General features: G+C 40.3%; 2 protein-coding genes and 1 long non-coding RNA gene across 5 annotated transcripts in view; 1 reads left to right on the plus strand and 2 right to left on the minus strand.

Moving 5' to 3' along the window:
• The window catches only part of LOC145442828 (sialate O-acetylesterase-like), a 360699-nt gene extending 342351 nt beyond the window's left edge, over positions 1-18348 (minus strand). Inside the window, exon 1 of the mRNA XM_080320845.1 lies at positions 18333-18348. The gene's annotated coding sequence lies outside the window, so the exon portion shown is untranslated. The remainder of the gene's footprint in view (positions 1-18332) is intronic.
• The window catches only part of LOC145442952 (uncharacterized), a 418025-nt gene that overhangs the window by 371609 nt on the left and 21455 nt on the right, over positions 1-24961 (plus strand). The window lies entirely within an intron of this gene.
• Positions 3417-24961, minus strand: part of LOC145442845 (uncharacterized) — a 60521-nt gene continuing 38976 nt past the window's right edge. Inside the window, exons 11-14 of one of the 3 annotated variants that reach the window (XR_013916165.1) lie at positions 19374-19450; positions 16993-17179; positions 4161-4319; positions 3417-3686 (exon numbers count right to left, since the gene is read on the minus strand). Coding sequence is in view for 2 of the 3 variants with exons in the window: in XM_080320869.1 (XP_080176995.1) it covers positions 4256-4319; positions 16993-17179; positions 19374-19450 (328 nt within the window). In the remaining variant the exon portion in view is untranslated. Of the gene's footprint in view, positions 3687-4160; positions 4320-16992; positions 17180-19360; positions 19451-24961 lie in introns of all 3 variants that reach the window. The other 2 variants (XM_080320869.1, XM_080320871.1) reach the window with 2 other exon arrangements.

Raw genomic sequence — 24961 nt, forward strand, 5'->3', positions numbered from 1 at the left:
CGAGGAGGAGCCTAGATAAACCTCATAGCCTACACATAGGTATAGGAATTCTGAAGTCGACCACGTTCGATCGGACTCGAACCCGCAACTCATTGGTGTTGCAGCCGCGGATTACACCACTACGCTATCTCGCCACCTTAACAGTTACCTCAACAACAAGGAAGGCGGTTTCGATACTATTTCCACTGTGGAATGCATCCATAAAGTTTCACAGTTGGAGTTGAACGTCTCTTTTCTTATGACCCACCATTCAAGAAGGTTGCCTACCACTGTCGATATAGACTCAATTCCTTCAACTTGCTGTCTGAAAAAAACCTTTGATTGATAGCATGCACGCAAAACCATAATTCAGGAAATTTAGTACTGCGAACAATATCGATTACAATTCACGATGGCCGAAAATATCTACGATACCGATGTCTTCAGTCCATCTGGTAAGTGCAAGTCCAAGACGAAATCTCAAAGCCTGAATATCTGATTAGAGGCAAATGCTGTAAGATTTTATTTTACGGTCATGACTTTAGCAATGTTGAGCACATTGCAATATTGCACCATTTCGATTCTTATTACAATTTGTTAAGGTGCTGTGCTGTTGGCGAGGACCTTCATGCAACCTGTGAAGCGCAAATCAACCCACGTACAGATGAATACCCATATACACGCTATATAAAGGCAGGTAAAGTATAGAACTGTTTATGAATGAGAAGCTGACCATGTATGGGTTCTGTGCGGCAAAGCCGTATTGATTTAATACCGTTTTTCCCTCACCTTCAATATTACCTCAGAATCTTTCACCATAGCAACCTGCCATCATCTAAACCAGGGCTGTGGAGTAGGTAAATTTTAATATCGGCTCCGACTCCGACTCCAACAGTATTTCCAATTTATTTCGAAAATTATATGCCACAATGACGGTTTAATGACTATCATATAACCATTAAACATATGCCAACATATGATTAACGATGGCATGCAAAATTGTTTCATTGCGGCACAGCTAGAATTATTCACTATGCAATTAACATGAAAGAATGCCTTTCTAAATATCCTTCCTTTTTTTTATAACAAGGACCCTCTAATATCCTAATTTGTATGATTGAATAGTATATTCATATTGAAATGAGCCCGAATATTTTCGGCTAACACTCGTCAGAGGTAATCGTCAGCAACTAGAAGAGAATTCAAAAGAACATCGTACATCAACAATCGTAACACAAAATATGACGTCACCAGCATGAAATGTCGAATACGAGAGCGTTCAATGTACTATTTTTAGATGATACACGAACTCTTTTTGTTGACACAGCCTTGGCTGGTGTATTTTGATAAAAGTCGACTCCAAGGCACACAAATGAAAGTGTGAACGACCCTTTCCAAGTATGCGAAATCTGTCAACTCGATAATTTTTCGCACATGCGGGATTATCCAACAAGTGTTTGCCAATTGCAGAATGTATAGCCTTTGATTGATCCGCATCAACCTTGAGCGGATGAGTTAAGGGTGCGCTTTTCACCGAGCGTGTTCTAAAGAAACGAGGAAAATGATGATTTATGCGTTCCTGCAAGCGCTTTGACGTTCTTCCCACGTAGCCACAATCACAGTGACACTTAACTTCGTAAACTACATTGCTTTGTTGAAGTGCGGGAAGCACGTCTTTACGTGTTGCAGGGAGCAGTTGCGTTGTCGTGAAAATCACGTTGGTCTTCACGGTGTCGTAACACTTATTGACCACTGAAATCAATTGCTTTTCAAAGCGGGTGGAAATAGGCTCTATCCAAGGTAGATGGATGTAGACATCTTTGGTTGTTCGTTCGGTAGATTCTGTTGACTTTTCTGCATTGAATTGCGTTACTTTCCTCTCTATGCCGCGGTTGATGACATGTAACCGTTATCAAGTAAGATTTTGTGGATATTGTCAACTTCTGAGTTCAGTTTATTACCCGAACATATCATCAACGCTCTATGCACGAGGGTGCCTATGAGGTTGATTTTTCTGCGTCTAGGACTAAATGAATTCCAACGAAGGTATTGGCCAGTGAATGTCTGTTTCCGGAAGATTGATGTTTCAAATTTATTGGTATCATGTTTTTCGACTAAAATGTCCAAAAATGACAATGAGTTATTTCGTTATTTGTCAATTGTGAATAGCAGAGCTCGGTGAAGCGAGTTTAAGTGAATGAGAAATTGATCACAGTCCAACTCATTCCTGAATATGACAAAAGTATCGTCTACATATCGTCGGTACAACAACGGTTTGACGGACACACGCTGGGAGAGAAGCTCGCCCTCATAATATCCTACGGAAATGTTAGCCAAAAAAGGTCCCAAGGGAGATCCCATCGATATGCCGTCTATTTGTTTATTGAGAAGATCGTTAAAGCTAAATTCAACAGAACATGTAGCTGCCTGTAACAGTTCAACAAAAATTTACGCGGGATTGATGGTGGTGCTAGCTTACCGCCGTAAAGCGCGTTCGCACAAATATCGATTCGACGATTACTCCTGACGAGTGTCAGCCGAAAATATTCGGGTTCATTTCAATATGAATATACTATATTCAATTGCATTTGAAAATATGACTCGAGTCAAGTAGAGTCGCCAAAAGATCGTGACTTGAGTCGTTACAATCATGTATACGACATCGCCACTATCGGGCGTAGCCATATACAACATACCTCGAATGATGTGATACGACCATTGAAGGTTTAGAATCGTCCACAATGAAACATAGTACTAAATCTATAATGCTCGTTTGTATATATCCTCCTAATGCTAAAGAGGGCAAAATTTCAGTACTCCAAATCTTCTCTCAATACTCGGCTCGAATAATCGACTCAGATTAGAGTACTCGTCTCATTGTGCCCAGCTCGAGTAATAAAAACCGAACGATTTTAATTTAAGATAGGTAAAAATTCAGAATCTCATTCGGAGAATCGACCTTGAGATATATTCACGCGTCAGTGCGGCAGACTTGGACGACAAGCTTATTCTAGTTGGTCAACTTGACTTGCGATTCACATGCTTATTAGAATCAACTCTGATTTGATATAAACTGAGCTTGATTCAGTTTCCAAGTTTTCGCGAATTCAATAATTCTTATTCTAATCCATATTTGGAAAAAGCTACGCAGTTTTATTCCAATACTGATTTAATTTGAAAAAATAAAATAAAATATGTAGCTATACTTCTATAGTCGAATTTGGGAAAACAGTGTGGGTATAATTGTAATTGTAATTTTTTGGGGAAGCCGAAAATTTGTTTGGCTGACCAACGATGCAGTAGCGGAACCAGATCTACGCAGAATGGAGGAGTCAGACACTGAATGCCTGAGATGCAGTAGATTCAAATTAATGAATGAATAACAACAACACTTGTTGTACACACATTTGTATCGCAAGTGAAAACCAAAGCACATGCAAAATTCATAGAGTTATATTCAATCCGTATACACTTAATAAAAATTAACAGCGCTTCATGTTAAATGAGCCTAAGTAACGTTCGTCTGATAATTAGTTTCTAGTGAATATAAGAATTGTGCTTTTTAGATCGTTAATTGATTTCGCGGATCCGTCTGGCCTATCGTCCGTGGGCGAATCTCCGGGTAAACCATCCCAACCTGCACCGGAAACACAAGAGAATCATGATGATCTCCTAGAATGGTTGAAGAATGTGGAGCAGGCCTGTTGCTTGCTCATTAGGGCTCTTCAAAAATGACTTTTTTCTCAAATCGCACTGGCTACTTGATAAAATTGTTAGGTTACATAATTTAAGCCTACACTCAAAATTTGGTTCAATTCCAACCAGTAGCCGCATTGCTACAGGAGAAGAAGGTTTATATTTATTATATAAAAATAAATAACTAAAAATTTGAAAATTTTCTGTTCATCCCATGAAAGTGTTAGGTTGTATATAGAAACGATGTGCGCCAAATTTGATTCAATTCCAACTGGTGAAAACGGAGTTATTGCCATCGAAAAATTTGGATTTGAATAAAATCGTATTTACGATGAGCACCACTATAATAAATAATGCAATGCGCCTATTGGTTGGAATTGAACCAAATTTGGTGTGTAGGCTTAAATTAGGTAACCAAACAATTTTATCAAGTAGCCAATGCGATTTGAGAAAAAAAGTCATTTTTGAAGAGCTCTATTGCTCACAATGCTCATAGATCAGCAACAGCGCCAGTACACTTTCAACTTGACTTATCGTCATATGTAGGCCTACTTATACCTCCAAAGTCTCCACATGATCTTTATTCAGCTGTGATAGAATTGATTCCGCCGACACAAACCGAGCGTGTCACACAGTCTGCAGTTCTAAAGCGGAAAGAAAACCTATATTTATCCATGGTTACTTTTCAACTATTTGCTAGATACGGTAACACATTGTCAATGCGTGACTCCAGATGTCTGAATATCAATAATACCGAACGGTAATAAAAGAAACAATAATAACACCACCAAGAACAACAGCAAGAAAAACGACATTTATTTAGCAATAAGTCAAATAATTTATTTATAAGTCAAAATTTATCATAAATTTGACTGGAGATCACGATATGAGCTGATAAATCTTATTACTCGTCTACTCCGAAGCAGCGCATGAAAAAGAACACAATGTTTCCCGTCTTCGCAGTGGATATTCCAGAAACCATATGAAAACAGGGAAGAAGAATTACCAACTAATAATTCAAGCTATCACATTGCATGCAGGCCATATGCGTTAATAAATTCTATGGTGTCGCGGCTGAGCATCGTCGCCCTTCACCAGTTGCAAATTGATGACACGATGTCCAGACTGTTGCACTTGCTCGAGTCAGTATCTCGACGAGACTCGATGTTTTAGTCTCATTTCATTAGGAAGTACGTGAAAACATATTCCAGCATCTCCCTACAAATATTCGGCTTCTTTTACCAAGGTGCTGTTGTTCAGCGTCCATAACGGGCTGGGCATTCGGTAACCAGACTCAAATATCTTGGTTGAATCGACCGATGATTATGTGGTAAAACGAGGACACAACATTCTGTGGAGTCAAAGCTTATGACAGTCTTCAGCTCTGTGCAAATTTAAAATAAATTGTTCACACCAAATGACAAATTGTAACTACACACAAAAAAATCTGGTAGATTTACAAAGAAATTTCTGTAAATTTTACAACGAATTACCGGTCGCAGCCAATAGCAGTGTGTAGCTTGTCATTTTACATTTTGATATGTAATATTAAATTAATTTAGCTGCTAAGTCAAGTTACCAGAATTTCTTCGCGAAGTTACTGACAGTTACTCGCTACGGCATTTTACCAAGCTATTGGCAAATTGATTAGCTTCCAAGCCCCAGCAGCCAGTGGATACCTGGAAGTGCATGTCACTGTGATATCATTCTCGTTGCGATTTGACCTGATTCAACCTCGTTCGCGAGACAGGGTTAAGTCACACGGAACTGGTTGACCCTAGTACCAATTTCGGTATGGTGCATAGTTGGGTGCAAGAAGCAGCTGACAATGTAGTTACACCATAGACATTATATTATAAGGCTATGGCTATGGCGGTTAGATTTGTTGTAACAGATAGGGCTGATGAATTACAAAAATCAGTTTAGGATATATCATCTTATTCCTGAAACTAGAAATATCAGCACAGCAGGCTCAGTTGACCATTTCTTAATGGCGGACCCGGCGACCAGTGTTGCCACTCTATAGGTTCCAGGAAAAACACAAGATTATGTCGTGAAAAAACACTAGATTGGCGAAACAACACTGGATTACTAAATTGCAGGAAAAATTTGCCGTTGCCAAGTATTCATGATGACCAAGGTACAAATCTATAGATAAGAGGTGTTCCACACATGAATTCGATACATATGTATGATATACTGCATGATTATTCAACGAAAATTAAAGAAACGAATTCAACAGAGTAAGAAAAAATCAAATATTGTCGCTTACGAATTGTACGGCATTATAAAAATTATCTTTCGATTGTACACCACCGATCAAACATAAGTTAAGTATCTTTTGTGTGGCATCTTGCCACAACCGTACATATTCAACCAAACAATGGGGAGGTGTCCATATGCCACATACTTCATTTCCACGCATGCAGTGGAATGTGGCAATGCCAAGAGATTCGTCGTGAGCTTCCCCAATAAAGGGAATTTTGATTCACATAATCCATTGTGCAAAGATTTCAATATTCGCCAAAATCCTGTTCGAGGGCATTGACTAATAACCTGCAGCTCATTTTGTGAATTTGCCAAAGCAGCCCATTCTTCCGACAAATCATCAAGTTCATCAAATAATTTCACAGAGGGAAATTGCACAGCTAGAGGAATGATTGATTTTACTTTTTTTGTGCTGATAAGGCTGTTAATGGATTCAATACACACAAGTACGAAAGTATGCTGTCCTCGGCAAATGAAAATCTTGCCGAATCTTCAGAGTGAGTTCAACAAGAAACCACAGAGCATCAGAGCGAAATCGCTCATCATTTTTTCCGAGACTCTCGCTAATAAGTACGGATTCACAGCGTACCCTGTCACGTAATAATTGCTTGTTACCGCACCACCACATAGAATTGTTGAAAACAAACACAGCCAGAGACACCAAATCGTCTTATTAGCGATACATTTAGCGTATAATTTAGTAGTCTAATGTTAGAATATTACTTGTTCTCACAATTGCAGAAAAACACTAGATTAGTAAAATTGTGCGAAAAAAAACACTAGAACACTAGGACGACCGAAAAAACACTAGATCTAGTGTTAAAACACTAGGAGTGGCACCACTGCCGGCGACCAATAATAGGTTATCTTAGGTTACGCGTTGCGGGTTTTTCTATAGATAACTAAGGTAAACCGGTTTACCTTAGTTATCTATAGTTTTTCTGAGATTCGTAGTAAACAACCAACATGCAACTGTGACATCACAAATAGGGTCCGGTTAGGTAAGTAAGTAGGGAACCACACATGGAGCAATAAATATCAATATATACGAAATTAGATGCAAAAGAAAGGGATTTTATGTGTTGATAGATGTTTCTGTATGAAAAACCAACCAAGATTGAACATAATAACGGGGACAGTAAATATTATTGGTGGCATATGTGAGCGGATGGATATCACTTATTTCAAAGTCGTCTGCGTGTCGAGCCGAGTAGCCGACTGGTCGGTCATTAATATTGAGCTTTGAGTATGCAAAGGCTGACGGTGCGAAGCTTGTGACTTGTGATTGAAGAAAGTAGAGACTTTCGTTGAAGATTCCCAGGACTGATGAATGGGATGCGCATCGTAAAAGGTACAGTACTGTATAGTATTAGTTACCGTGAATATCTACGACTGTGCACACCACCCGGATGACTTTGGTTTCATGATTTAAATATTTCAGTCGCCTCATTCTCTGTTCTATTTTGGGATATTAGTCGACTTGTATAATGACCTGCGACACCACATACTCTGCCGCGGAGTAGTTGAAACTGTTAGCTTGTTATTGACATTTATCGGGTCATAGCTTAGATATGTTTTCATCCACTGCTCGATATGTTTGGCTCACATGCCGCATCAAATGAGGCACCTTTTCTTTCAATACATTGATCATTTAAGTCAGTGATTCTCAACCGCCGGTCCGCGACGATATTCCAGCCGGTCCGCGAGGTAAATTACAATTTTATATTCTAATTTCAATATGCAATATATTGAAGGCTTATTGTCCATTGATAAAATAATTTAAACATCTAATTGTAAACTCAGCATTCAGAACTTCGTGAAGTAACATTAGGTCTGGAAACGTGTTCAATTTGACTTGAAGTTCATGCCGAGTCATTTGACGACATGCAATCGACAAGTATGAGTTGGCTCGCTAAGACGCGCAGTTTGTGCGATCATTCGCCTTCGATTCATTCATTTTGTAAAGGACCGCAACTGCCGCACCACAAATCCCCCAATTGGAGCGGCGCTGAGCTTGAAGGGGGCCCAAAATTATTTCGTGAATGAACAATTGAACATATATTATGGAGCATTGTTTATAACTTAATCATACTTTAGTCAAATTTTCATTACCTTTCCCTCCCCCAGGAAATACTCAGGATCTATAGAAATAGGCATTTCGGCGACAACCATTACCGCCCACGGCGCGCTAACACATGATGAAGTTAAGGCTAACACGGGACTCCAAAAAACTCACCAGGATGATAACCTTGGCCGAAAATGACTGCCCATTGTTGGCCGAAAACTTCAATATACATTTGTCTACTTGTCCATAGGCTCCAAAATAGCTGGCGCAGAATCACGCTGTCCTGGCAATCTGTACCCGCCGGATGAATGCCAGACCACGCAGAGAAAAATTATTTGCCAGTGAAGAAATACCAATTTGGAATCGTGTGCGTCCTTTGATTAAGTACACCACGTTTAGAGTAGATCACGACATATTGATATGCAATGTTGTAATTATTCCAACAGACCCACACGAATCAGTGTTGGGATGACTCAAGTCAACTTTTTCGTATGACTTGACTTGACTTGAATCGAGTCACTTTGCAAAAATGACTTGACATGATTCGGCGCTTCAGAAATGTGGATTGACCCGTGACTCGGAGCAAAATTTACGAGTCAATTTCAAGTAAACGATGTCGATTAAATCACCCTATCCTATGTATGTTCGGATTGTTCGCGCTATGCTGGTGTCATTTGTGAGAGCAGCCAGTCATTCACTGATTGCACATTTCACTGATCCTCCATTGTACATCACAAATTATTTGATCGCTATCGAAACGATCACAGCTCACGTTGTCGTCGTAGTAGTAGATTGATCTAATACCAACGTATCTTTTCTTCTTAGACGGCCAGTGCGCTTACATTGCGCAGTGCTCGCATTTACCAACGCTCTTGTATAATTTAAATCGAACGAATATAGTTTATGCGTTTCTATTCTCACAGATGTGTAGATGTGTAACTTCTCGGGGCTTCGTATTCGATCCTTCATTTTGGCTGATAAGAACACACTGTAGCATGCTGCTATACAGTTATCCACATATTTTATTAGCGGTTCCAAGTGTGTGCGAGCGATACAACGTCTTTTTGCATGTATATTTAACTTTGTATTAGCTATTTGATTCAAGATAAATGGCCAATTAATCAGTCTTTCACCCGGCAAAATGCGATAACTTTGCAACATAACTCATATTTCCACAATTCAATTTGACTTTAATCGTGACTTGACTTGGGACTTGACTTTGACTCGAGTCACCTTCGAGAACGGATCGACTTGACTGGACTCGAGTCAAAATGTGCAATGACTCGAGATGACTCGTGACTCGAAGGTAGTGATCCCAACACTGACACGAATATGCATAATTACTATTAATGATATGCCATAAATTTCATCAACTCAAATCAAATCAACTCTACTGGAAATCTGATAATTCTGAGAGTATAAACAGTTACAGCAATACATATGCAATTACCAGTATCATTGACCGATTCAGTCATGAATTATAAAAAAATTTCCGCACTTTGCGCGATTGCATACATAAACTCTCTGTCGACAGTGAGTAGAATATGAATTTGTTCACAAGTACTGGTGAAAACATCCAACCAACTGTGGGCTCTGGGGCAAAGCCCCCCACTGAAGTTTGGTCTATCACCCTATGGGGCTCAATACCAACGTTTTTGGGTGGGTAGGCTGACGATCGGCTCTGATTTTGTGGCTGGCCTGGTCAGGTATAGTTGTTGTCAGGTGTTTTCGTGCGGCGCATTGTATTCACAGTAGCCAGAGTAGCCTAGAATAATATTCGAGTTAGCGTTGTTGGTTAATTCCATGGCTCTCGACGCGAAAGACTGTGAACGACTCTCGGCGCTAGGACGTTTATCTGGGCAAGGCAATTTTACCTTGACTCAAATGACTCACTAAGATAAAATCACATGGATGCCATCATGAACGTAATTAATTACGATCAAAACCCTTGAAATGTCACTTTCTAGTGAGTAGGACCTGGTTCTGCAGTACACCTTGTTATTTATGATATCTGTGGTGTGGTCATGAACTGCGGTGCACATGATTTCTTGTAATTATTAGAGCAGATTTTCTCTGTTGTGGACGTCATGCTGACCGGTCGTGTGACCGCCAGCTTAAGTCCGTTTTATGTTCTGGTGGCGATACGTTGCAGCTTGCCTGTGAAGCTCCGTAATAGAGCATTATCACTCCGAAGACTGGGCCGTTACATCTAGCACCATATACTCCCAAAAAACGGTTGCATACTTCACGTTTGAGTAGATTTTCAATTTTTGAAAGTCTACCGGTCTGTCAAATATTTTTTGAAATTTTACCGGTCCGCGAGGTGAGAAAGGTTGAGAACCACTGATTTAAGTCATGAATCTCTGCCATATCATGTCAAATGAGGAGTCGTCAACTCACAATGTACCAGTACCGGTACTTCAAAACTTGTTATATTTTTGTTAGCCTATTTGTCTTAGTCTTTATAAGTCATGTCTAGGTTAGCAACTTAGCTTATTATAGCGACTTACGCATGAATTATTTTTAGTGGAACTGCAAGATACTAGTCACACAGAAGGAATGAAGACGAGAAAAAAAAACAATTGGAAGTTTATCCGGCGGTGGAATTAATTCACATTTTCTTGGGACCACTCGTGCTATATTTGCATGCCTCCTAAACAAGAATTATACCTCCAGCAGCAATACTTTTTCATCGTGAATCATGAATGAATATACAGTTGTCCCAATGTCGTCTTGAGAGCGTGAAGAAACTTTTGCGGTATTTTGGCATCGCGTTGCTTTGGGATAGGTATGGATGTAGGCCAGTGGTTCTCAACCTTTTTGGCTTCGCGGACCCCTTTTGACAGTCACGGACTCTCGCGGACCCCCTCAAGTTTTAGTTCAATGTTAGCTCTATTATGGTGCAACCTTCATCTGTCTTGTGCAAATATGATCTGTAGGTTTGTGATAAACAGCAAAATATTGATTTTCATGAAGATAACATCATACTATTTATGTAAAAATTGTCGGACTTTTATTAGTTCAAAGCTAATTTTACTGCTGTATTTCTTGAAGTACATGGTAATGTCTTGAAAATCCGCGTCTTCGTTTTAATATGAACGAGGAGTGCCGAAAACCATTTCCGCAAAGATAGATGGAGGCTAATGCAATATTAACGCATAACGCTTCCGACGATACTTTTGATGTGATCGCAACATTTATGGCACCAAAATGAAGAAACACATATTTTATGAACACATATCAGGCCCAGCCTCTAGCGCAGTGACGGGCAACATACGGACCTCGGGCCGGATTCAGCCCGCAGAGAGTTTCTACCGTCAAAGTGAAATTCTAATCTAAAAGTATTGACAAATTTTATGCTCCAAAAAATGGATCCACGTTTTCCAACCAGAGAAAGACTGTCATGAAACGACTTGTTCTATTCGAGTTTACATATATATTTACGAGCAAATACTTTCGACCATGAACAATTGAACATTAACAAGACAAGGCTGCATACCAATTGGTGATATGAACTTCAGGGTTGGATCGTAATGCTTTGATAGCAACGAAACACTCTTTGTTCATAAAAAATCAGCCTTGTCGATAGGGCATCCGCAATAAGAATTCCCCAAATCTGATAGCCGAGCTTTAAGAGCAGGTATATCATTATCCGATTTATGACGAGTTTCAGCCGAAAATATTCTGGCTCATTTCAATATGAATATACTATTCAATTGTATATTAAAGTTCTGTACCTCCAAGAAGCTGTTCCTCGCATTAGGACAAATTATGGAAATACTTCGGAAATTTTTATTTCAAACGACTGTTCACTAATTTGATAAGACTGACAACTTCAAATCGAGAAGGTTTGGCAGACATTACGAAGTCACCCTGATTGACGTTACTATCTCAACAAAACGTCTCTGAAAAGCAATATGTTTGTATCAGCAGGTTATTGGAAAATTGGCAATGAAAATGAGTTTCCACATTACCATAGTCCATGTCAGACGATTATTATGATGATATGAGTCATGAGGATTTAGCAGTTGTGGTGCGAAACTGCCTCATGCTTTCTCAAATTTAAAAAAAATAAAATAAAAATTAGGTGATAATCCATTTTAAAAATTTAGAGGTCTCGCGGACCCCCTGAAATTGCTTCGCGGACCCCCGGTTGAGAACCGCTGATGTAGGCTGAGACGTGAATTTACAAGCTGGCATGTAATCTGATTTACAAGGACAGCATGTAGGGTTATAGGTAGGTAGGTAAGGCGGTAAAATTACAGTCTCGGTCGTAAATGTACAGAAGAAAATGTAGATTCAATATACCAGAGGTGACTGTAACATTACAGTCTGGCGTGTAAAGTTAGATTACCGGACGGGTGTAAGTTAAATTTACATTGAGTGACGGTAATGTTATATTACTGCCAAGTGGCTGGCCACCCTGCTTCCAGACATTTCGCGGTAAATCGAGGTAATTTTTTTTTTCAGTGTAGGCCACGTTAAAAGCCAGGGGATAAGGATTCAGTCATGGGCGAGTTCTTATCCTTCTTAAATGATCATTGAAGTCGATACATCGAAAGTAAATCAATGTGAGAAAGGGTGATAAAATCACGGAAATAACCGATCCCTAAGATTCTCATCACCACTTCTGTAAAAGGCGGTTACCGACAGATGATCATGTTAGAATTGGTATGGCAAAAGTATATGTTCTGGAATTGAACTTCCGGCTGTTTCAAGATTCATCTACAGTAATAAATGGGTTATATACCAACATATGAACAAAGATATTCAGCACTGAAAAGGTGTTATAACGGGGCAACAGCAACAAGATGTTACAATTATAATTCCCTTTGACATTACACGATTACTGCTCACGTATGGTACTTTCTAGGCTATGGCAGTACTAGTTTTCATATCATCCTGGTAGACTACGGTAACATTGTTCCAGCTACATATATTAAATTGTAACCATTTGAGGTATTATTTTTCTGAACGAATTATTCCAGACCCTAAGTGTCCAAAATTTCGTTTTTTCCGAATTATTCCGGGGTTTCGCGTTGCAGCTGGACGTAACTTCAGGTCTGTTAGGAGACATAACTGCAACATGCATACTCAAAATATCATGGCGATCCACCCCCCTCCCCCCCTACTAGCGGTGAGGTCGATCGTTACATTTGCTTCTAGTTACATTTGCTCCAGGTCTCCCTTACTGGTCGAGATTCCTCGATCATTGTACAATGTACATGTATAACGGTATATCCTTATGTAATTTAGGGTTGTCATACGTCCGGAATTTCCCGGACATGTCCGGAATTTCACTGTTGAAACTGTGTCCGGGAGGTATATCCAAATTATGCCTAAATGTCAGGAATTTTGGAGTAAACTCATAATTGTTCTTAAATCAACATAAGCAATATTAGTTTTGGGCAGATTCATGCTACAGGAAAATTTTCTTCGCGCTGCGCGCGATTTAGTATAATGTATATTGCTTTTAATATGGGGACTGAGTGCGGGGCGGATCGACAAATTCTTTGGTCCGACTCCGATCCTGTTCCACAATTCTCTGGTCCGACTCCACTCCGACTCCGAGGCCGGATACTTGAAATGAGCGATATCCGATCCCAAAAACTCCGATAATATTCATGTACGACTAGCTATTTCTAGTTGACTACAAATGCAGTAGATCATAGGCAATGGGTTCAGGTTATATTGAAACAGACATGGCATTGAAACTCAGAGCTTTGTATGGAATATGAAAACTACACAAACACTACATAAACACTCCCAGGCTGGTATCGAATATAGAAAGACAAGGTAGGCTACATAACAAAAACTCGCAGGTTTGTATGGGATATGAAAACTACACTCACAGGCTGGTATCAAATTAAAAATGACAAGGTAGTCTACAGGGTAAGAAAAACTCACAGGTTTGTATGGGATATGAAAGTACACACACAGGCTGGTATCCAATTAAAAATGACAAGGTAGACTACATGGCAAGAAAAACTCACAGGTTGGTAACTAACATTGATTGAAACTAGGGAAGCTGAAAGATTAAGCCCAACCCTTAAGTAAAACTGGAAGTTCGACTGTGATTTATTATTTACATGAACTGTTTAATATTACTATTGCCTCAAGGGTGGATGATGACAAGGCTGCCCGTTTCTTTGTAATAGTATGGCCACACACACTGAACAGTCGTTCACTTGCAGCACTAGATACTGGTATGGAAAGAACACCTAATGCCGAACGGTGCAGGAAGGGGAATAGTTTTCTGATTGGCGGCGATAGCCAAAACTTCACTACATCAAAAAGGCCTGCATCTTCGTCATGAAATGATCCCAATGTTGCTTCATCAAAGCAGTATTTGATGTATCTTGAGATCTCATTTTCTTCGGGTTCGCAAGCAGGCTTGGCTACCACCCAGTCTTCAAAGCCAACGTCCAGATCGCCATATTTTTTTTTTTTTTTGGTGGCTCACGTATTGGTACTAGATTTTCCTGGTCTGAGGAATTTGTTTCCTGATTGATGTTGATCAGGAACTGTTCGGCAAGCCTGTGTATCTTGGATCTTTCGCGTTCAGTTAGTGGAACAAGAGCTTTATACTTGGGATTCAGGAAGAACCCCAACAGGTGAAAGTCTGTGACTACAAACTTCTTTCTCAGACAAAACAGCCCACGTCTCTTCATGTACTCCAAAATAGGAGGATCAGAAGAGTCTTCAAACAAAGATCGCTCAATTTTTTTGAAGCAGAGGTACACCAAATGAAGAGTCGGATACGAGCCTCCTTCAAGAATTTTAGAAGCTTCTTCAAATGGTCCAAGAAATTTAATGAGAATCATCACCAATGTCCAGTCAATTCAATTCAATCTTCCCATCTCGTTGGCATTTTTTAAAACTTGCATCACCTGTTCCATATTATCGTGAACTGACTGAAGCATATACAACATGGAGTTCCACCGTGTCTCGCAACTTTGTTTCAAGGCAGTCGGCAATTTACTATTGAGACCGGTACGTTTGAAATGTGCAGTCAAAGACTTGCAACGAGATATTGTATCAGAAACTTTTTCTATCATCTCAGTATCAGACGAAACTATAGGGCAGTGACTATGCACGGACATCGAGGGCTGTAACGTGTGGTGCAGGACAGTCGACAACATGTGGCAAGCACATGTCAGTCTCTGATGTTCTGTCAGTGCAGATCTTATATTGCTTGCGTCATCCGTTACAAAATAACAGCAGTCTAGCGTAGAGCTAGATAGTCCAATCTCAGTGCAACATTCCTGGATTTTATTTAGCAGATTTACACCTGATTTTTGCTCCTCAAACTTTGTTGCAGATATTGCTACAGAGTGCAACTTTTCCTCGCGGATGTAATTGGCTGTCAGTGACATGTAATGTCTGCTTTTGATATCAGTCCACATATCCGTGGTTAGCCCAATCATCCCATATTCGCCAATAGCCGCTTTCACTACGACAGAAAGTTTTTCCTTCTCCAGTGCAGCACGGCTTAGAACTTCCCTTTTAACGGTATATCTGAATGGGATTATTTCTTCTGCATTCATTCGACCATAAACCGACCCTATATCCATAAATGTTTGAGCAAGCTCGACAAAACCGTCACACTCCAAAGATCGGAATGGTCTCAAATCCTTTACAATGAATGATGTGGCTGCTTTGAGCAATTGTACCTTGGCCTTAGTCGGAAGCGGAGCAGATTTCTTTTTTGTCAGAAAGGATGACATTGAACGTTGGCCCGCTGATGGTATGACTTTCGATACACTACATCTGGTTTTGGTATGAGTGGCTAAATGTGTCGTGCCACTGTTCTTTCTGTCATGCTTGAATGTCAAACCACAATGCCGACAGAGCAAAAATCCTGAATAGTCACCGCCCTCCTCACTGGTGCCAGGGCCAGTTAGCAAGGCAAAACTCTTCCACACCTCACTTTTATTTCCCTCCACATCAACCGCGTTTAGTTTCCCTTCTTCATACAGAGCGTTTGCTATTTTCGATGATCTTATAATAGTAGGATTACTAGCCATCTCACTGCACGCTAAGGAGACCCCGCATCGACCACATACAAAGGAAACAAAGGATGTTGGAGGTAATAAATGCTTAGTCATATAATAAATGCTGCGATTGAATGAGCTATCATATATTTGGGTCATGGCTCAGTGATTTTACAAATATGGCTCGGTTATTTTCTCACTGTGGTCGCAAGTTACTATAGTCATGCTGTGGCCGGATCAAAAATATTCTAATCCGGCTCCGGCCGTATCAGAAAAAATACTGATCCGGCTCCGGTCCGGCCCAAACAAAATTGAAAAAATCCGGCCGGATATCCGATCCGGCTCCGGTCCATGCCCCGCACTACCACCCTCGCAAAACTGCGATCAAAAATAAATAAAAATAACATTCAGTTACAGAAATGAGTCTACTTGTTATCGCAATTACAAGATAACGGTATGTTCATAGAGTCGGTTTAGGCCGTTTGGACATGACTTAACTATGTACAATTACGCTCCTTGCATTTTCGAAGTCATCATCCTCCACCTGCTCTACTGCTAACTCTGATCATGTGGGCGAAGAGAGGATCAAATTATACAGTAATATATGGAAGAACCAAAATTATTGACATAAGTCATTCAAATCATTTAACGACCAGATGCATATAGAAGCCAGATGCATATAGTAACCTCAAGACAAGTATTTCTTTGGATGGGAAGAGGCTAAAAATGTGGCTTCGGCCCAGGTTACAAACTACAACACACAACCACATACTCTTGAACCGGATCGTGACTACCTCTAGTCGACAGACAAAGCTTTGCTGGTGTGACGTCATATTAATCCACAATTTGCTCATACCTCATTTTGAAATCCGCTAGTGGGCGATAAAGAGCGTCCAGAATTTGGATAACAAAAATATGGTAACCCTAATGTAATTGTCGAGTTTGAAATTAGCAACTCTACTAAAAAAAAACAGTAACTCCAAAGCTTACTTAACTGCAGGACAGATTGCACTTGGCATTCCTTTCACGTCGTAAGGCCGGAATTGTATGTAACCGGGAGTCGTCGAAGGTCTTTGGTTTGGAGGAACTCCTGTGAGCACCTGATGGTCATTTCCATTCAGGTAAACAATTGGTTCAACAAGAGATGCATTCTGCGGTATGCGACAGACATACCTATCTGTAAGATAATATTAATTGATGTATATCAGGGGTCACCAACTCAAAACGGGTCGCGGGCCACTTTTCAAATTTGAAATCACTATCGATATGATGTAGGCAACCACGTTTTAAAACTCTACGTCAGTACAACGCTGTGTTAGCCAACATAGGCGATGGGTAATAGTGACAACAAAAGAACTAATATTTTATTAAAGGAATAAAAATACAACAAAGGATCACTGTAATCAATTTCATTTTATTTCGAACTCTGAGCTGTGCTCGATACCTGAAAACGCTTTTGGGGGCTAGCGAGATACGTTACTAGAGGAAAGACCATCTCTACGTAAAGCTTGATCGTCTGGGGAAGACCTACGCCAGTCGTTCTCAATTTTTTTTAGACATGACCCCTTTATGATACTGAAATCTTTCGCGCCCCCCGTATCGTCATATCCCAAAGTGCATCCATAATGCTAGCAATACCAATGGATAGTTTGATGGCATGGAAGGTTAGGAATGTTGACGAGAGAATTCTATAATGTGAATTCCGTATTATACACAGAGCAATAACTATAACTATGAATTCGCACGAAGAGCAAAAAAATTTCAGTTGACGGTAGCTCCGCGTTCCCTTCAAATGCTTTCATGACCCCACAAGGGGGCGTGCCCCCAGTTTCAGAACTACTGCCCTAAGCTGTTTTCTATGCGTCTCCGTCTTGGCAGGGTTTGGGCCATTGCCGTCGATTTCAGCATTTCAAAATGCTTTCTGAGCTTTCTTACGAAATCTCAAATCAAGCCGCGGGCCGCAAAATACGTCCTCACCGGCCGCATGCAACGACTGCATTTTTGTTTTGTTAAGCGGTCCGGAGGAACCGCAGTAAACCTCCCCCCGTTATTGAGTCCTCTGTGTCACCGGACACAGATTTCCCGACGCGGTTGCTCGCATTTTTCCCTCTTTTTTCTCTCTAAGCAGAAGGTGCATGCGGCTGGCTTTGAAAAGGGGGCGTCTGCGGCCACTTACCCTTATCGCCACCACACTTGTGCCTGAGAAGAGAGCCATCAATTACATGAAGGCCTGGCGGCCATACTCGTCCTCGGTTCGTGATTACAGTGATTGGATAGTATTATGGTTGGACCACTAAGGTTTCGCACCGCCCAGCGTCCAGTAAGGCGAGCTTAATACAACCAAATACTGACTGCACTCATTCGACTGCATGCTATAATACAAACACCACCGACGGAACGTCAAACGAATATGTAATGTACCTGGTGTACCAAAATAACATTTGCGGTGGGTGGACAATATAACACCTACTGTGGACGTGACGCGACTCGCTATCGACGGACCTACCGAAGACGTTGCGCTACCTCACTCATTGCAAGTTACAATTACCTACACTTCCTACTCGATACATACGAAGTACTATAATAGCATTTTTGGTGGGAGAGTGATCTTCCGCACCTTTACGATTATCAAGTTTTCATGACAGAAGTTTTCGCATGCATTACTGGTATAATATACCCGGTAGATGTATAAAACATATTTTGACCTGATTTTGACTACGACGGATTTCACATGTATCATGTGTGTATTCAGAAAACTTGTTTCGCATTGATTGCACAATAATGCACATTTCATTACATAGGAACGATTTTCGAGTACGGACGTCCTGACCAACTCCTGCGTATGTGACATCCAGGTATCACACAATTATGACATCCGCTGGAATGGTCTTTAGTGACTGGCATAGGAGCATTCTAAAAGTTACTTCCTCTGGTAGTCACCCGGAGTTGCATAAGAGGGCGTCAAATGTTGGACTTACTGAGCAAGTCCTCCGTAACTAACTGTGGGAGGTGGGACCAGTGGGAACAATTGTGGACGTACAAGTAACTCCATGGGATACGGGGTTTGCTGGGATATTTCTACGTCTTGGTGGAATTGATGTTTTATAATTACTACGGCTCGAGTATGTAAACACCTGACTATGCAAAACATATTTAAAAACAATATTCAATTACAATTATTTTTATATCCAACTATTTTTCCATAACTTTAACTTAAGAACTTGGGCACCATTGCTTCTACTCTAAATTTTAATAGGCCTATATAATAGGTAACAAAAGGGGTTTTGATTGAGAAAAATTGACGAGAATATCTGCATTCAGTAATGTCTATTTCTTGTTAAATGTAATGTATGCCAACGGCAAGAATTCACCTGACGTGCTAACGATTTCCATTGTCTTACGAAGAACCGCTGTTATTTCGTTTTGCGAAACATCAGTGCCTCCAGATCTGTAGAAGTAAAGCAATGATGCAAGATTGTACTTATATCAAATATTTAGTCATAGATATCCTGACATCTGAAAATCTTGAACACTGCGCCGGATATTGCCATAAAACCCGATCACGTATACTAAAAGGCAGGGTTTCCCCAACTTTTTATGGACGCGACTCGCGACTCAAAATTTCGATTGGAAAATGTTGCATGACCCCACCTCTCAATTTAGCGTGCTGGTTTAACAAAGTGGTCACTTCACCAAGACCCACTCATGGTCTACGTGTGAAGCATGGCGACTATCTGCGCGGCAATAGCAATTATGAACACGTCAACCTCCATCATTTGATTAAGAGTTAATCAAGAATATATCAACTTATATAGGTCTTTTGGAACGATTGTTATCCGTACCCCAGAGCATTGCTTTTCAACCTTTTTGAGCTTCATTCGCGCTTTTTTGGTAAAATAAATTTCATTCGCACAAACCAAACGAAATAAGATAAAAATACAGCATTTATTTGTTTAGATGTGCAACAAATTGGCTACTATGTATCTTCAGCTATCAAGTGTAGTATCTCATTAACAAGGCTACTCTTCTCGCTCGTTTTGATTTCAACTATTTCACTAAGACCCTTCTCGGCCTGACAAGTCGTTGGCTTTTGTATACGAACGTTTACTAGTGCATGTATGGCCCGGTCTTAAAATCTGTTCTGCACCCCTATCAAAAATACAACGTATTTTTCACGAGTGAACATGCTTGCTGGAAGAAATCGATTTTGAGAGCTGACAAAAAAGGTCTAGGAAGCTCTAGTATGCCGAGAGGGTGAAAAACCCACCTGTTTGTGTTGAGGATTTTGCCTTATGTCTTGGAAAATAAGGTACAAACGATCAAAAAGAGTAGGCACATTAGAGCTCGCTACCTTATGATACTGTTTTTCGATTTCCCATTTTCTGTCTCGCGAGTATGTGGGAAGAGCAGATAAACTCACGATTATATGTGTTCTGCTTTTTAACTCAATCTAATTTGAGAATTCATAACAGTTTTATAGTGTTAAAGAACCTTTAAACTACCATCGAAATCTGAGTTTTTGTGACATCTCGCGATCCGAGCCCCACCCATGTAAAGGAATTCATTTTGAATATTACAATAGTATGCTATGATTTTACGGACCTGTATGACATACAGAACGCGCACACCACAATTCTATCCAGCACAGCTCTACAAAATATGTCTGACGCACGCGATTTCGAATTAGGGTGAATTAAATTCCTCTGGTTGTCGCAGTTGTACCACTGTCCACTCAGATTGCAAGAACGGGACTATTCCGTGCCGACAACGGAGCATATCCATATCGAATATGGTTTGGCCATTCAGCATCGTTCACTCTTATGTTTTGGGACCGCATTGTATCATCGGTTTGTTGGCCAAAACTTTACGTCTTCATGTGCCCCGAAGCAGAAGTGGTTGGCCTCGAAATAAATGAGTGGCTTGAACTCGTTCCAACTAGTTCATCCCAACGTTCTTCGACCATGTATTCCAGAAAAACCAGTCGGACAAATCTTATCATTAATTCTCATGATAGAGCCATATTTTCTGCGTGTTCTCGCTTATTGGCTACAGTACCCAACACAGTGACCTTGGATATGTAAAAACTAAGGCAGGATTTTTTGGAATTAATTCAACAAATATTACATTTACATATTAACGGATAGCTCTGGCAGCGTGTCGACCCAAAATGATACCATATGCCGTCCACACTTTAATAACAGTGGAAGGGGGGGGGGGTGAGAATTTGCGTTACAGTAACTTGCAAATGTGAGTCTGTAATGATGGTATTTACTACTATCCACGTGCCTCGCACTAATCGATGAGTTATTGCGAAAGTATGATGATTTTTAGCGAAAGAAAGCAGAAAGTCAATTTGACGTCATTTTTCCAGCCTGTCGCTGGCTCAGACGGGCTGATATACTGTATGTCTGCCACTACACAAGCTTCCAAACCATAGGCTTTTGGTTACGTAATAATTATAGTGCGAAAATATTAATTCACTACGGCTGGTGAGAGCTACGATTAGTTGTGCGTCGTAAGTTAAACAAGTTTTTTACAATTGCGTCGGAACAACAAAAGTTACACTATCCCTGAATTTCCTATTAGGTTTATTTGAATTATTCCAGGTCAGAAAAATCAACAATTATTATTCACGATTTTCATTCGCACTCATCCGGGATTTTCATTCGCACCATTCGCACCGCCTTCGTCATTCGCACTCATTCGTGATTTTCATTCGCACCATTCGCACCGCATTCGTCATTCGCACTGCAATTTTTTTCATTCGCACTAGTGCGAACCGTCACACAGGTTGAAAAGCACTGCCCCCGAGGATGGGAAAACAACCGCATTGGGGTCGCTAACCCTAACCGCTGAACCCCTAACCCCTGAACCGCTGCGCTAAGTTGTAACTGTTGGAGTTTTAGGGGGGCCCATATTTTGAGGTTCTACATCAGTGGTTTCCAACCTCTTATGATGTCGGGCGGCATTTCAAGCCTCAGGGTATGTATGGGGCCGCATGAAAACACGCAGGCGACTCATAACGAAAGTTTAAATGTAGCTTGCCTACCTCTGGATCAGTGCTTTTCAACCTGTGTGACGGTAAGTGCGAATGAAAAAATTCCAGTGCGAATGACGAAGGTGGTGCGAATAAAAAATCCGGATGAGTGCGAATGAAAATCGTGAATAATTGTTAATTTTTCTGACGTGGAATAATTTAAATAAACCTAATAGGAAATTCAAGGACGGTGTAATTGTTGTAGTTGAGACGCAATCGTAAAAATCTTGGTTAACTTACGACGCACTACTAATCGTAGCTCTAACAAGCCGTAGTGAATTAACATTTTCGCACTATAATTATTACGTAACCAAAAGCCTGGATTGGAAACTGGTGTAGCGGCAGACATACAGTATCTTATTGTTACCATATTTTGGAAATTTGAAAAGAGGACACTTTTTCAAAAATTTCAGACTTGCAAAACCGAAGGAAAATCCTGAAAAAATGGCAATTTTTTCCCACTTCGTGGTCAACTTCCTGGCTTAGGTCCCAAAATACTGTTTCTCTTTCACATTATTAGTCGGTTGACTAAAAAAAGGTCAAATTTCTGACTCAGGTTCCAAAATACAGTTTTTTTTCACATTATCAGTTGGTTGACTAAAAAAAGGTGAACTTACCGGTCCAGCTCCGAAATAGCCAACGGAGCGTTACTTCAGTGCGGATTTACTGTATCTCTCTCCAATTTTACTCTATACTTAAACAAAATTCCCCAAAAAGAGGACAAAATCTCAAAAAAAGAGTACATTTGGTCGTCCTTTGACGACACTGAAAGAGCAGTCAAAAAGAGGACAAATCCTCTTAATAGAGGACGTATGGTAACCCTACAGTATATCAACCAGTCTGCGACTGCGACAGGTTGAAAAAAGGACGTCAAGATGACTTTCTGCTTTCTTTCGCTAAACCAGGGGTGGGCAAACTTTTGAGCTCGCGGGCCGCATTCAACATCTGAATCCATTCGCGGGCCGCACTGTATAAAATGGGGATTATAAACCAAAACGCAATATTGATATTTGATTATATAGTGAGGACATGGAGATAATACAGTTATGCGTATTTAAAACAAACCAAACAAAACATTGCATTGATGATATCGTACACGCGTCAGAAACATATATAGTGGTGAGATCTCATAGGCTGTAGGACCTCAATAACCAATTTGTCAAAACTATAGAGATCAAAGTCGGTTGAGCCGATTGTTAGAACAGGATTGAAATTTAAATCTGAGACAAGCGATCTGCTCATTGATTTGCCAATTCCACTTTTGGTTCAGTTCCAGGACAGACAATGCTGACAGCATCCATGTTAGCATCAACACGCTTCTACTATGTGTGGATAAAATATAAATACACCAATTCTACGCATACAGACAACGAACCTACCTAAGACACGCCTGAATCGTTTTTTATCAGCACAACACTGAAATTATTAAAAATGGAGTGGCCAATCTGAAATCCCTCTCGTGATCCAAATTATTTCAATCTCGTTGCAGCTAACTCGCTGTGATATTAAGTATTTTCCTTAGACCAGTGGTTCCCAAACTTTTTAAGACAATTATGGTGGTGAAAGATCTTGCGCCTCCTTATCGTCATATCACAAAACGCAACCAGGTTGCTAGCAAACCTAACGGGTAGTTTGATGGCATGGAAGGTTACGACTGTGGATGAGAGATTTGTAGATGTAATTCTGACTAAAGACAGAGCAATATCATTGAACTGGATGTAAATCGCGCGGAGCGCGAAAATTTTTTCTGTAAAGCGCAGCTTGGCGCCTCCCTTCAGATGCTTTCACGTCCCCAGGGGGGCGTGCGCACTAGTTTGAGAATAACTGTCTTAGAATTATCATGGTGAAATATACTAATAAAAAGTTAATCAAGTCACTGCATTAATTCGGCTTTTAGTACCCATTTTATCAATATTTTTAAAAAGTTTTTTCAGACTCTCGCGGGCCGCACAGAACGGTGTTGCGGGCCGCATGCGGCCCGCGGGCCGTAGTTTGCCCACCCCTGCGCTAAACCATCATCATATTCTCGTAATAACTGTTCGATTAGCGCGCGGCACGAGGATAGTAGTAAATACCATTATTACAGACTCACATTTGGAAGTTACTGTAACGCAAATTTTAACCCCTTCAAAAGATTATTAAAGTATGGACCGGAAAGGGTATAATTTTTGGTCGACACTTAAAACTCTTCATTAATAATAATAATAAAAAAGCTGCATAGTAGCCAATTTGTTGCACATCTGAACAAAATGCTTTTAAATATCTTCATCTTCTTTTTGTATAACAATTTTCGGTTAGTCTGTGCAAATGAAATTTATTTTTCAAAAAAAAGTGCGAATGGGGCTCAAAAAAATTGAAAAGCTCGGCTCCGGATCTTACCATCCAGCTGAGTAATGTTTGACTTATTGCAAGTAATACTTGACTATGAGCCGTTATTTTGGTGTTAGTAAAATTGTGTCGAAATTTACTTTTCACAGAGACGATATGTAAAGGTATATCACCAGCAGAACTCCAGATATATGCCTATCCTTGTCGTACGGGTAGGCCTTTTCATGAATGCGTTTGGCGATAGTCTGCCGGAATTCTCTTTCCCTGCTTTCAAAAGCGGCCTTTGACGACTTTAAACATAACTAATATCATTCATTTTAGCGTTCATATACAGAAATTGACTGTACCTATTCATAATACAAGCAGAAACTGTCGTCTATTATATTTTGTGGCATATTTACAGGTCAATCAGAGCAGCAAGAAGGCGACCTTCGAGCCGCGGTTGGGAATCACTGTTTTACATAGTAGGTTCCGTTGTATACCCCAACAGTTCAAGACTTGCAGGATATATACTTGTTTCGCTTGATTCTTCGCATTCATTCGATCATGAATACAGTTTTATGTTCTTTTGGCTTGAAACCTACATGACAGCAT

This window comes from Botryllus schlosseri, chromosome 7 (assembly GCF_051294905.1).
Source record: "Botryllus schlosseri isolate E-star chromosome 7, Bs_hap1, whole genome shotgun sequence".
Lineage (NCBI taxonomy): Eukaryota > Metazoa > Chordata > Ascidiacea > Stolidobranchia > Styelidae > Botryllus > Botryllus schlosseri.